This window comes from Pelophylax lessonae, assembly GCF_965119305.1.
Source record: "Pelophylax lessonae genome assembly, chromosome: 1".
Taxonomy (NCBI): domain Eukaryota; kingdom Metazoa; phylum Chordata; class Amphibia; order Anura; family Ranidae; genus Pelophylax; species Pelophylax lessonae.
Genome location: NC_138768.1, coordinates 475325620 through 475340622, shown reverse-complemented (window position 1 = coordinate 475340622; position 15003 = coordinate 475325620). Strand labels below are relative to the sequence as shown.

Sequence of the window (15003 nt, the reverse complement as noted above, 5' to 3'; positions counted from 1 at the left end):
TGTGGTAGTTAATGCGGGAAGTATGGCTACTTTCAAAAGACTCTTGGACATACATCTCGAAGATCAGAACATTAAGGGGTATGAGAAAGGATTACGGCCCACACACACCTACACAGGTTGAACTGGATGGACTAAAGTCTTTAGTCTTCATTCAACCTCAACTACTATATAACTATATGTATGGATTACTGGAACAGTGTCCTGTGGTCTGATGAGACTAAGTTAAACGTATTTGGTTAAGGTGTCAAGCGTGTGTGGCAGCAACCAGGTGAAGAGTACAAAGACAAGTGTGTCTTGCCTAGAATCAAGCATGGTGGTGGGAGCTACAGTTGAGGGAACCATGAATGCCAACATGTACGGTGATATACTGAAGCAGAGCACAATCCCCTCCCTTCGGAGACTGGGCCGCAGGGCAGTATTCCAACATAACGACTACAAATACACCTCCAGGACGACCGCTGCCTTCCTAAAGAAGTTTAGGGTAAAGGTGGTCTCCAGACCTAAACCCTATTGAGCATCTGTGGGGCATCCTCAAAAACGGAAGGTGGAGGAACGCAAGGTCTCTTAACATCCACCAGCTCCGTGATGTTGTCATGGAGTGAAAGAGGACTCCAGTGGCAACCTGTGAAGCTCTGGTGAACTCCATGCCCAAGAGGGTTAAGGCTGCGCTTGAAAATAATAGTGGCCACACAAAATATTAACACTTTGGGCCCAATTTGGACATTTACACTTCGGGATGTACTCACTTTTGTTACCAGCAGTTTAGACATTAATTGCTGGTATGTTCAGTTATTTTGAGGGGACAGCAAATATACAGTTATACAAGCTGTACACACTACTTTACATTGTAGCATAGTGTCATTTCTTCAGTGTTGTCACATGAAAAGATATAAAATATTTACAATAAAATGTGGGGTGTACTCACTTTTGTCAGTTATTGTATATCAGGGGGGTCTTCAAATTATGGCTCTCCAGTGTTCCAGGAACTACAATTCCCATCATGCCTATCAGGTCTGTGAATGTCAGTTTTACAATGCCTCATGGGATGTGTAGTTCCGCAACAGCTGGAGGGCCGTAGTTTGAGGATCCCTGCTGTATATGAATATATATAATAAAGACAGACGGTTTTTGTTTTATCCAGCTGCTTTTACTAGTGCAACTTCAAACATCAAAGTGAAAGATAAACACAATGTAAAAAAAAAAAAAAAAAAAAATTTAAAATAGAAAAAAGCATCATTCCATTAAGTTAGTATTTTGTTGAACCATATGTTGCTTCAATTACAGCTTTTAGTTTGTTGGGATAGGTCTCTACCAACTTTGCACATCTAGACTTTGCAATATTTGCCCACTCTTCTTTCTCTTCAATTGGGTTTAAGTCTGGGCTCTGACTAAGCCATGCAAAGACATTCATCTTTTTCACCATTAACCACCGTGTGAGCATTTTTGCTGTGTGCTTTGGGTTCTTGTCATGTTGGAAGGTAAACTTTCTGGCAGAGGGCCACAGATTTTCCTCAAGAATTTGATGGCATTTTCCCCCATCCATTTTTCTTCTATCCTGACAAGTGCTCCAGTCCATGCTGCAAAGGAACACCCCCATAACAGGATATTGCCAGGCCAAATAATTTAATTTTAGTCTCATTTGACCATAACACCCATTTTCCCATTTGGCCTAAGAATCTTCAAGGTGTTTTTAAGGTGGTCAGAGCAGAGTAAAATTTTATTATTTGGCCTCAGAAAACTATATCTGTCGGAAACCCAACACAGCTAACCATCCAAAAACACCATTCCTACAGTAAAGCATGGAGGTGGTAATATCCTGTTAAGGGAGTGTTTCTCTGCAGCAGTAAGTGGAGCACTGAGCACCCCCGATTATCCTCTTCTTGGGTCCCTCGCTGGCGTGACTAGACCCTCTATTCTGTAGAGTGCCCCCACAGCAAGCAGCTTGCTATGGGGGCACCTTAGCCGAGCCACTGCTGTGTCCATTCTGACACAGTGCTGCAGCTCGGCCCTACCCCCTCTTTCTCCTTATTGGCTCACTGACATTAGATGACAGCAGTGGGAGCATTGCATTAAGATAAAAATACCTTCTGCCTTTAGAACCACTTTAACTGAACTTGAGCTGTTCTGCAAAGAAAAGTGGGCAAATATTGCAAACTCTAGATGTGCAAAGTTAGTAGAGACATATAACAGACTAAAGGCTGTAATTAAAGAAAAATGCGGTCCAATAAAATACTGAGATAAGGGGGTGGATCCGTTTTCCAACTCAGTGATTCTGTTCTTGAATTTTTTTTCTGACGTGTTGGGGTTATATCTTTCACTTGGATGTTATAAGTTGCACTAGAAAATATAGCCATTTAAAATATAGCTAGATAAAATAAAATACTGTCTGTATTAATTTCAAGCTGCAAAGCAACAAAATGCGATTATTTTAAAGAGGGGGTAGGGTGTTTCTTCTCTATACCCACTGTGTAAAAGGCATACACATATATATATATATATATATATATATATATATATATATATATATATATATATACATATATACATATACATATACATACATACACACACACACACACACACACAAATATAAATATATATACACACACAGCCTTACTTAAATTTTCAATACACACCTGACAGCCACGATTGAATGCCAACTGTTGTGCTCGATTGTCTTTCCGTGCTCCATAACTGGGATTAGTTTCCATGTAGTTCTCATGGCTCCAGTAATCTACTGGCTGGGTATTCTGAGATCCTTTGGGATAGTGAACATCTCCAGTATAGGAATAACTTTGCATGTTTCTGCCAGGATAACTGGCTGTTGATGTAGTACGAGAATAGGTGGGTTCTGTGTATGAACTGCAATAAAAAAAAAAAAAAAAAAAAGATGTAAACTTAAAGAAATTAATGTTACAAAAATATGTGAACAAGATTTTAATAGTATTGACTGACTTAAGTGTATGGTGAATGTCATCACAATGCCTACATTGTAAAACTACTCACTAACTTTAAAATGGGAGTAAACTCCCATACATGAATTTAGCAATAGGTAAGCCTATAAAAAGATAACCATCTGAAATTCAATATAGCAATTAAAACACAGCAAGATGAAGTGGTTGAGTTTAAGTGTATGGCACTGCCTCAAAGACTTCCGATAAGACCCTCATGCAGGCATGGATTGTGGATGGACCATGAGCCTGGGCAAGTGCATGGATAGCCAGATGTTTAACCTGAAGGAGGAAGATCCAAAACTCAGGCCCTAGTAGTCTAGTTAGTGAGTCAGTTCTAGTGACATCTTGCAAAGGTTGAGGATCCAACCTAATCTCAAAGTCTGCACTCTCCACTGGACAGGATGAGGAAGAACTTGTCGTTTACTTACTAACAAAGTTTACAAATATCTCGCAACATGAATCCCCTGAGAACAGAGCAGAGGTCGGTCTGGCTGCAAGAACCTGGGTGAAGACCCAGGGGGTATCTGTGGGGGCCAACAGACTGAGCATCCACAGCAAAACAAAGACAGCACGGATGAAGAATTAAACAGCAAATATAAGTTCTCTGTCCATGGAGGCAGACAACGACTGACCTGGCTGATCCCATGCAAAACTTCTGAAACCATAGGAACAAGATGAGAATTGTCAGATCCAATATGGACCAAAACACCTACATTTGCATAGAGAACTGAGAAACCCGTAAAGCATACCTTATTCAGGACTGGGATGACCCTGTTCAGAAAGGATCTGCAGAACAGCAGCAAAATTATTTTCCAAATCTCCTAACTGGGAAACTGAGCAAATTAATTTGCATACCCATTAAACAGCTCCAGACAACTGTCAAAGTGCCTTCCTTGGCTTTAGGCACAAATTATAGAGTTCAACAGTGACGCTGTACCCAAACGAAATGTACGTCCTTTTTTTCCCACAGAGCTTTCTTTTGGTGGTATTTGATCACCTGTGCAATTTTTACTTTTTGCGCTATACACAAAAAAAGAGCGTTTATTTTGAAAAAACATTAACTTTTTTTATATGAAATTCCCCCTCAAAAAAAAAAAAAAAATGTAAAAATCAAAATTTTTTTTTAAATTTTTGGCCAATTTGTTTTCTGCTACCTATATTTGGCAAAAATAAAAAATTACAATAAGCGTATTTTGAATGGTTTGTGCAAAAGTTATTGCGTTTACTAACCAAGGGAAAGATTTGTCATTTTTGGTGTTTTTTTTTTTTTAATGAGTAATGGCGGCGATCTGCGATTTTTTTTGCGGGACTGCGACATTGTGGCGGACAGATCGGACCCTTGACTGACATTTGACACTTTTGGGGGTACCAGTGACATTTCTACAGTAATCAGTGCTATAAATATGCAGTTACTGTAAAAATGACACTGGCAGGGAAGGGGTTAATTTTACTGGAGAGGAAGGGGTTAATGTATGCCTGGTGCTTACTGACGTGTGGGGGGGGGGGGGGGGGGTGAGTGACACAGGGACAGATCGCATGTTCAGCTATGCTGAACCATGCCATCTGACCCTGCCTTTCACTTAGGAGATCCGTCCGCTCTGTTTACACAAGCGGGCGGATCTCCACACTCAATTCCCTGACAATCGGGGAAGAGCAGCGATCGCCGCCGCTCCTCCCTTGGCCCGACTCCCGCTGTGACTGAAAGCAGCGGGAGCGCGCCTCCGGCGGCGCGTGAGCGAGTCCAGCGACGTAGGTCTAAGTCGCTGGATGGAATCAAGCCACTTTGCCACAGTACAGTCAACGTGACTGGTCGGCAAGTGGTTAATATTTGAATACACAGTATCTCACAAAAGTGAGTACACCCCTCACATTTTTGTAAATGTTTTATTATATCTTTTCACGTGACAACACTGAAGAAATAACACTTTGCTACAACGTAAAGTAGTGAGTGTACAGTTTGTATAAACAGTGTAAAATTGCTGTTCCCTCAAAATAACTCACACAGCCATGTCTAAACAGTTGGCGACAAAGATAAAATGTCAAAATTTGGCCCAAAGTGTCAATATTTTGTGTGGGCACCGTTATTTTCCAGCACTGCCTTAACCCTCTTGGGCATGGAGTTCACCACAGCTTCACAGGTTGCCACTGGACTGCTATTCCACTCCTCCATGACGCTATCACGGGGCTGGTGGATGTTGGAGACCTTGCACTCCTCCACCTTCCTTTCAAGGATGCCCCACAGATGCTCAATAGGGTTTAGGTCTGGAGACATGCTTGGCCAGTCAGTCACCTTTACCCTCAGCTTCTTTAGCAAGGCAGTGGTAGTCTTGGAGGCGTGTTTGAAGTTGTATCATGTTGGAATACTGCCCTGAGGCCCAGTCTCTGAAGGGAGGGGATCATGCTCTGCTTCAAGTGTGTCACAGTATATGTTGGCATTCATGGTTCCCTCAATGAACTGTAGCTCCCCAGTGCAGGCAGCACTCATGCAGCCCCAGACCATTACACTCCCACCATCATGCTTGACTGTAGGCAAGACACACTTGTCTTTATATTCCTCACCTGGTTACAGCCACACAAGCTTGACACCATCTGAACCTAAAAAGTTTATTTTTTATCTTATCTAGTTTAGCTTGTCTTCCGCAAACTGTTTGCAGGCTTTTTTTTGCACATCATCTTTAGAAGAGGCTTCCTTCTGGAACGACAGCCATGCAGAACAATTTGATGCAGTGTGTGGCGTATAGTCTGAGCTTTGTCAGTTAAAGTCAAGCAGTGCCAAGTTAAAAAAAAAGCGGCCTGGTCATTAAGGGGGAAAATCCTTCGGTCTTAAAGTGGTTATGGACAAACAAAGCTTTCTTTTCGTGAATATTGTCCTGCAATAATGATTTCTTTTTTGTTTGCAATCCTTAGACAATTAAACATAATAGTTTTACTGCACCTAAAAAGTGTGCATTTTATACTGTAATTCAGGGGTGTCCAAGATTTGATGCAGTGAACTGACATTCTTTGGGCCATTAATATTTAATACAAACTATTTCATGCAAAGTTTATTGCAATCGGCATACTTTTCATTTTGTCACATGGATGACAAATCTAAACAGGTGTTAAAATCACTCTGCCTTTCATACCTGAAGGCCAGATGAAAAAAATAAAATAAAATCCAGGAAGCTAAAATATATGTCAGGAACATTGTAAAGTACATTACATATAACTGGTAATAAAGGTTGTCTATCAACTTTTAAGTTAAAAAAATATGAACAGAAACAAACACCAAGTGTCCAAATATATTTATAACTGATTTAGATTAACTGACATTTTACAATGTATTCATCTCAATTCGGAGCATGCGTTCTCCCTAATCAGTCACACAAGGGTTAACCACATATGAGCGCTATATGAACCCACCGATGAGGATAAAGGATGGCAGCAATAATAGTCCTGAATGATGCCAATGTAGTAAATAGAACATTGAAAAGTTTTATTTAAAATCAGTTCCATGTTTGTATAAAACAGCAGTATACCTAGTACAATGAAACCCCCCCCCCCCCCGCTGGATCTGCAATGGTGAAGCCAAAAACTGAATTTTTGTAAAATCTTACCGTAAAATTCCTCTGAGTCCTCCGACAGTCGCCGCCCACTCACAAGTCTTCACCAATGGATATTGACCTTTGCTCCGCAGGAGTAGCTAGGCACAAGATTTGTTAATAACGAAAGCTTTTAGCATAGACACACCCCTAGGGGCTGTCCCCTTAGTCAATACCTCCCTGCACCAGCATTCCCAACTCAGTTTGGAAGCATAGCAGTAAGAGTAAACAAAAACCCCAAAAGAGGGGCGGGGGGCGGCGACTGTTGGAGGACTCAGAGAAAGGAATTTTACGGTAAGATTTTACAAAAATTCCGTTTTCTCTTACGTCCTCCGACAGTCGCCGCCCACTCACAAGTCTTCACCAATGGGATGTCCCAAAGCAGTGTAGACATGAGGGGTGGGAGACGCAGCCGCACATCAAGCAACGCAGTACCCACATCAGAGAAAGGAACCTTACCATAGTTAGAGAACCAACTGGGCAACAGGAAAACGTGCTCAACAGGAGCAACAACCCAGGAAAACAAGTAACCCAGGGGTAAAACACCCCAACAGCCAAGGACCCAAAAAACAAGGGTCCCAAAGGCACTGCCGCACTGAGAACTTTACGGCCAAAGGAGGCATCGGCCAATGCCTGAACATCCACCTTATAAAACTTGGAGAAGGTGTGAACGGACGACCAAGTCGCCGCCTTACACACCTGGGCCACAGAAGCCTGATGCCGAAAAGCCCAAGACGTACTCAAGGACCTGGTAGAGTGCGCCTTCACAGGGAAGGGTGGAACCTTCCCCTTCAAAAGCATAGGCCTGCTCAATGGTTTGTCTGATCCATTTGGCGATTGTCGCAGCCGACGCCGCCATGCCCTTCCGAGGTCCCTCAGGAAGGACAAAGAGGGAATCCGACTTGCGAAAAGATTTAGTGGACGACAGGTAAACCCTGATCGCCCGGACAACATCCAAGGAATGCAAGGCAACCTCCTTCGGATGCTTTGGCTTCGAGCAGAGCGAAGGCAAGACAATGTCTTCATTAAGGTGAAAATCCGAGACCACTTTCGGAAGAAAGGATGGAATAGGTCGCAACACCACCTTATCCTTGTGAAGCACCAAGTAGGGAGAGCTGCAGGACAAGGCCGCCAGCTCCGACACCCTGCGAGCCGAAGTGATCACCACCAAAAAGGCCACCTTTTTGGACAACAGAGGCAACGAGATTTCCCTGATCTTTTCAAAGGGAACATGTTGCAACACGGACAGAACTAGGTTCAAGTCCCATGGAGGCAAAGGCTCCCTCCGAGGAGGGGCCAAATGGCGCACCCCTTGAACAAAGGTGCGAATCAACGAATTTGACGCCACAGGGCGCTGAAAAAGAACGGCCAGCGCAGAAATCTGGCCCTTAATCGTGGCCAGCGCCAAACGCTGGTCCACTCCAGTTTGGAGGAAAGCCAACACTCGACACCGAGTATGAGCGAGGGGAATACCCCCTGGACTCACACCAGGCAAAGTATGCTTTCCAAGTACGGTAGTAAATCTTCCCCGAAGAGGCTTTTCTAGCCTTGATCAAAGTGGGAATGACCTCAGGGGAGAGACCCCTGTCCTTCAGGACCTGGCTTTCAACAGCCAGGCCGTTAAAGCCAGCGACTGTAAAGCAGGATGGAATATCAGCCCTTGAGACAGAAGGTCTTCCCGAAGCGGCAAGCGCCACGGAGTGTCGACTGCCAGATTGACGAGGTCTGCGTACCAAGACCGGCGAGGCCAGTCTGGTGCCACCAGAATCACCGTATGCGGTTCCAAGGCCAACCTGCGAAGGAGCCTGGACAGCAGCTGAATCGGGGGAAAGGCATACATCAGACGATACTGATGTCAGGGCGCCACTAACGCGTCCGAGGCATCCGCCCGAGGATCGCGCGTTCTTGCCACGAACCTTTCCACCTTGTTGTTTAGACGAGACGCGAACAGGTCCACATCTGGTGAACCCCACTTAGCGCACAACATCTGGAAGACATCCGGGTGAAGGGACCATTCCCCCTGGTCCAGGGTCTGGCGATTCAGATAATCCGCCTGCCAGTTCTCCACCCCCGGAATGTGAACTGCCGTTATCGCCGGGACGTGCGTCTCGGCCCAAGACAGAATGTCGGCCACTTCCCGAGCCGCTCGGGCACTCCTGGTGCCCCCTTGATGGTTGATGTAAGCCACCGCGGTGGCATTGTCCGTCTGAACCCGAACTGAAGCCGTTCCGACCATCGCAGAAGGCAAAGCTTTATCGCTCGCAATTCCAGAATGTTGATCGGAAGGGAGGACTCCTCCTCCGACCAAGTTCCCTGGGCAGACAGAACGCCCAGGACACCACCCCAGCCCGACAGGCTGGCATCCGTGGTGACCACCGTCCACAACAATGGACGAAAAGACACCGCCGGGGACTGGAGCCACCACAGAAGGTGGCTCAGAGAGATCCGCAGATCCAGGGACTGCGGTCGCCCGTCCCACTTGGCAAGAATCTCCGCCTGGAGACCCCGCGTGTGAAACTGGGCAAAGGGGATCGCCTCGAAGACCGAGACCATCAACCCCAGACACCTCATGCATGTCCGGAGAGACGAGCTGTCGCTGTCCCTGAGGGACCTGACCTCGTCCTGCAGCGACCGGAGCTTGTCCTCCGGTAGGAAAACCTTCGCCTGGACAGAGTCCAGAACCATCCCCAGATAGGGAAGACGAACCGAAGGGCACAGAGTCGACTTCGGAATGTTTATGGTCCAACCGAACTCTTGCAGTGTCTGCACCGTGGTGGACAGGTCTGTCAACAGGCTCTGGCTGGCATTCGACCTTATCAGGAGATTGTCCAGATACCCCAAGACAGCAATGCCCTGTGCTCGCAACAGGGCCAGGACCAGCGCCAGCACCTTGGTAAAAACCCGCGGAGCCGAAGCGAGACCGAAAGGTAACGCCACGAATTGGTAGTGGTCCTCCGCAATGGCGAATCGAAGGTACCTTTGGTGACCCTCGAAAATGGGGATGTGTAGGTACGCATCCTTCAGATCGATGGAGGCCATGAACTCCCCCGGACTCAGGGCGGCCACCACTGAGCGCAGGGATTCCATGCGGAACTTCCGAACCCGCACAAAGCGGTTCAGAGCTTTCAAGTCCAGAATCGGACGCACCTTGCCCTCCTTTCTGGGCACAGTGAACAGATTGGAGTAAAACCCCCGAAATCTGTCCCGATGAGGCACGGGAACCACCACCCCCTGGGCCCGCAGGTCGCGCACCGCCAGGTGCTGATCCTGCAAGTGCTCTGGAGACAGCTGAAGATTTGAGGGAAAAAATCTGCCCGCCGGCCGAGAAAGAAATTCAATCTTGTAACCTGATCGAACGATTTCCTGAACCCATCTGTCCTGAATGCGGACCAGCCAAGGTTGGAGGAAACCGCGCAAACGTCCCCCCACCCCTGAAGCGGGTGAGGGCGTCCCTTCAGGCGGAATTGGCATGGGTTGCAGAACCGGCTTGACCGGATTTCTGCTTACCCGCCCACGGCTTCTTCTGGGAGCCTTGGCCTTTGAAGGGCTTGCCCTTGGATTGCGACCGAAAGGCACGAAAGGACCCCTGAGAGGGCCTGAACGAGGATTTCCGCTTGCCACGGAAGGACTTGTGCTTGGGATTCTGGGGTAAGAGAGTACTCTTGCCCCCAGTAACACCTTTTACCAGATTATCCAATGCCTCGCCGAAAAGGCGAGATCCCGCGTAGGGAAAATCCGCTAACGTCTTGGGAGAAGATTGGTCGGCCGACCAACTTTTCAGCCATATCAGGAGACGGTTGAGCACTGCCACACTAGACAGGCGTGCAGCCAAAGGAGCTAAATTCAAGTCAGCATCACACAAGTACATGACTCCCTGATGGATCTGATCCACCATAGCCAGCGTGGTCAGCGGAGTCGAATCAGCTACCAGGGTGCGCCTGAGCACCTTCGTCCAATCGGCCACCGCCTGGGCCGCCATAACCGAAGCAAAAATAGGTTTGAGCATAGAGCCAGCAACCATATATGCATGACGGGCAAGAGACTCCAACCTCCTGTCCGTAGGATCCCGGAAAACCGGAGTATCCTCAGTAGGAACTAGGGCTGAACGATAGTCGATATGATATCGACTATCGTTCTGTGGCCGTAGGCGATATTCATATCGCCGAGGTCACGATATTTGCATAGGCAGGGGGAGGGACTCGGAGGAGGACTCGCAGACTTCCGTGTTAGGCAGGGACTCGGAGGAGAACTCACACATCCAATCCACTGCAGGCTGCAGCCCGCCCCACACGTTCAGTGAGTCTCACTCTCCGCCCTAGTTTTTTCAATGGCACATTCAGGCAACCAATCACGCCGTGAGCAGCTGCACAGCTAACCAATCAAGCGCGCCTGCACACCTGATTGGTTCGCTGTGCCGCTACTCACGGCGTGATTGGCTCCCTGAATGTGCCATTGAGAAAACTAGGGCGGAGAGTGAGACTCACTGAACGTGTGGGGCGGGCTGCAGCCTGCACGAGTGAGTAATGTAATGTATGCGGCTGTGCTCCTTTCTAATCCACCGCTCCAGCCTCCTACCACCACTGCCAGTAGCAGTATATATGTGAAATCAGGGCCGTCACATTGCTCTGGGGCCCAAAGTAGCTGCCCCTTGAGCTCGCGCTGCTGCTCACCAGGTCATTCTTTCAGCCGGAGTTCAGCCTCCCGAGCTGGTCACTTGCTGGTTGCTCACTACGGTCCGTTGCAATACAGAAGCGTTGCTTCTGTATTTTCATGCGACAGCGCTCCTCTCTCTGCAGCCGTTCAGATCCCTCGCTGCTCTACACATCTCTATACGAGAGCAGAGGAGTGAGAGAGGGGGGCGGGGAATTTACACAGACAAGCTGAGGAGCTCCCGTGAAGCCAGCAGCCTGCACGGACTTCCTGTGTAAGTTGCAGCTGCTATTTAGTATCCCCACTCTGAAGTTTTTCAAATGTAGTAGGGAGAGGATTTGGGGCAGGAAAAAAGCTTTGTACTGGGGGGGGGGGGGGGGGGGGGGGGGGGGGTTAGAGCTCTAAACTGGGGTGGAGAGCTATGTACTTTGGGGGGGATAACTTAAAATGTACAAAGCACAGCCTTCAACCCTGCACTCTGCCCGCAGAGGACCCCTCAACCCTGCACTCTGCACGCAGAGGACCCCTCAACCCTGCACGCAGAGGACCCCCCCCAACCCTGCACGCAGAGGACCCCCCCCAACCCTGCACGCAGAGGACCCCCCCCAACCCTGCACGCAGAGGACCCCCCCCAACCCTGCACTCTGCACGCAGAGGACCCCCAACCCTGCACACAGAGGACCCCCAACCCCGCACTCTGCACGCAGAGGACCCCTCAACCCTGCACGCAGAGGACCCCCCAACCCTGCACGCAGAGGACCCCCCCCAACCCTGCACGGAGAGGACCCCCCCAACCCTGCACGCAGAGGACCCCCCCCAACCCTGCACGCAGAGGACCCCCCCCCCAACCCTGCACTCTGCACGCAGAGGACCCCCCCAACCCTGCACTCTGCACGCAGAGGACCCCCAACCCTGCACACAGAGGACCCCCAACCCCGCACTCTGCACGCAGAGGACCTCTCAACCAACCAATCGCAATCGCTGCCTGATCTGCTGCAGTAAACTGATTTTCAGTCTAGCTGCTATTATATGTCTCAGGGGTGGGGGGCCCAAGAAAAATGTTTGCCCAGGGTCCAATCCATATTAGTGACGGCCCTGTGTGAAATACAATAAATAATAATCTATATTGACATGGTGTGTATACAAAAAGGGAAAAGTAGATGTATGTATGTATGTATGTATGTATGTATGTATGTATAGAGGAAAATAAATTATTAATAATTCAGAGGTGATTTATATATTATTTTCCTCTACATATACATACATCCATCTACTTTTCCCTTTTTGTATACACACCATGTCAATATAGATTATTTATTGTATTTCACATATATACTGGCAGCACCAATCACTTCCTCTTCCTTTTTATAATCTATTATATAACCCCTTCCAGGGTTATATTCTGAAGTGGGCTGCAGCCAACCTTTATATGTCACCATATAAAGGACGGGTCCCACAATATCGCAATAATTAATATATATTATTATTATATATATATATATATATATATATATATATATATATATATATATATATATATATATATATATATATATATATATATATATATATATATATATATGTGTATGTATTTGGGGGAAAAAAAAAAAAAAAAAAAAAAAATCGCAATATATTTTTTTTCCAATATCGTGCAGGCCTAGTAGGAACCAGAGTAGCTTTGTTCAAAACGACTACAGCGTGATCCACCTGGGGGGCCACACACCAACGCTCGTCGGTGGAAGGCACAAATGGATAAAGCAGTTTAAACTTATTTGGCACTGTAAAGGGCTTCTTTAAAATTGCGCCACTGCTCAATAACAGTATGATGAAACTCTGCAGGGCAGGGAAAAACCTGCGCTGATTTGCGAGTTCTGTGCGTCCCAAAAGAGGACACCCTCGCAGGAGGAGTGGGCTCATCCTCCAGGTGCAGCGTATCCTTTATGGAGGCAATCCGCTCATCCATGAGTGCAAGCTCTTCAGGCGAGCCAGGGGGAGAAGTATCAACCCCTTCCACCTCTGCCTCCCCCCTCAGACCCCATAAGGTCCAGAGATGAGCGAGACCCTGAGAAGGGCACGCCAGCCACAGCACCCTCTGAATCAGAGGAAATGGATAACCTGGCCATCTTTGCAGATCGTTCAGCCATCAGCACTTGCATCCGAGATACTAAGGATGCCACTACAGTGGCCAGATCAGCCCCCTCGGGGGGTGCAGCAGCCCCCTGGTCCCCCACCAGGGCAGGGGGAAACTTGCTATCCTGAGAATCCATGCCCAACAGCAATGAGAGGAAAAAAGGTACTGGCCCTTTAACACTACGGCAAGCGCAGCCCACCATATACTACTGTATGCACCGACCCCGCAGGGACAGAGGACACTGAGCAAGGAATGACAGAACAATGAAGGAAAAACCTGGAGAGAGCACAAACAGGCTGCTGCCACCGATCGCTGCTCCAGAGAGAGAGAGGAAGTGATGCAATAACCGGCTGACTTATATAGCCTATGAGGCTCCGGCAAAATGGCTGCTCGGCTGAGGGATAGAGGCTACAAGAAAATGGCGCCGACATGTGCTCGAAAACGAGCGCGCCTCGCCAAAATGGCGCCGATTGGTGCCAAAACACAGCGCTGCACAGGGTCAGAGGAAAGCTGGCCGCCCACAGCATTTTTGCAAAAAGATGGCGGACCGCAATAGCGGCCGCCATTGCAGCATGTCTGCACACATTCCGCCCTAGAGGAATCTCACAGCAGAGCGGGAGGGCGCGCCCCCCCCCCCCCCCGCAGCCCACAAAGGCATGCTAACCCATACAGGGATCTGTCAGGGAGCCCGCACTTTACACAGACATGGGGGTACACACAGCCACAGACTGACACGCCACACAGATGGTCCCCACACAGAAGGTGCTTACCGTACCGGATGGCGTGGGGAGCCGTCTCCAAGCGAACAAACCGCTATCCTTCATGACAGGGAGAGTCGCAGCCGGGACGCAGCGGACCGCAGCACAAGACCGCAGAATGGCGTCCAGTGAGGTAGCCACCTCACAGGCAGCATCCCTGCAGCGAGCAGGGATGGGTCGTTCATGGCGCCAGGGCGAACCGTAGCTGAACGCTTGATGGCAGGCTGGGGATCCATCTGGCCCTCAGCCCTGGTATCCAGGGCGGCCAGTCCGAGACCCAGCTCCCCATGACACATCTTCATGCGAAGATCCCTAACTAAGAGCTGACAAAATAACAGCTAGTAAAGTAAAGATAAAACACTTGAAATAAAATCAAAAAAGGGTAGAAGGCTGAGACTGAAGCTCCAGCACAGGAAAGCCTGCTACTCCTAAGCTAGGCAAAATCAAACTGAATTGGGAATGCTGGTGCAGGGAGGTATTGACTAAGGGGACAGCCCCTAGGGGTGTGTCTATGCTAAAAGCTTTTGTTATTAACAAATCTTGTGCCTAGCTACTCCTGCGGAGCAAAGGTCAATACCCATTGGTGAAGACTTGTGAGTGGGCGGCGACTGTCGGAGGACGTAAGAGAAATAAATGGTTAAAAACTCAGCTTGTTGACCACCCAGTGTGTGTGAAAGCATAAAACCAGGGGGCGTGTCCTGAATATGGCGGCGTGAAGACGCATTCTTTGAGAGCTCCGGACACCTCACCCTGTCCACCGCTGATCTACTGCCTTTACCAGCCTCGGAATGAGCACCAGGCGCAGGAGAGGACCCAGGAAACCTCTCTGCGCTTCTCCGGGTGCTGAGCTGCATCGGTACTTCCCCGGGACCCGCGCTTCCTCTACCCGCACCAACCGCTCGCAGCCTCGTGGGGTTCCCTCTATATAG

At 48.3% G+C, this 15003-nt stretch overlaps 1 protein-coding gene across 1 annotated transcript in view; it reads right to left on the bottom strand.

Moving 5' to 3' along the window:
• Positions 1-15003, bottom strand: part of ZFR2 (zinc finger RNA binding protein 2) — a gene marked incomplete at its 3' end in the record, with an annotated part of 435737 nt that overhangs the window by 378208 nt on the left and 42526 nt on the right. The window contains exon 2 of the mRNA XM_082246780.1: positions 2637-2862. Within this exon, the coding sequence (XP_082102906.1) occupies positions 2637-2862 (226 nt within the window). The remainder of the gene's footprint in view (positions 1-2636; positions 2863-15003) is intronic.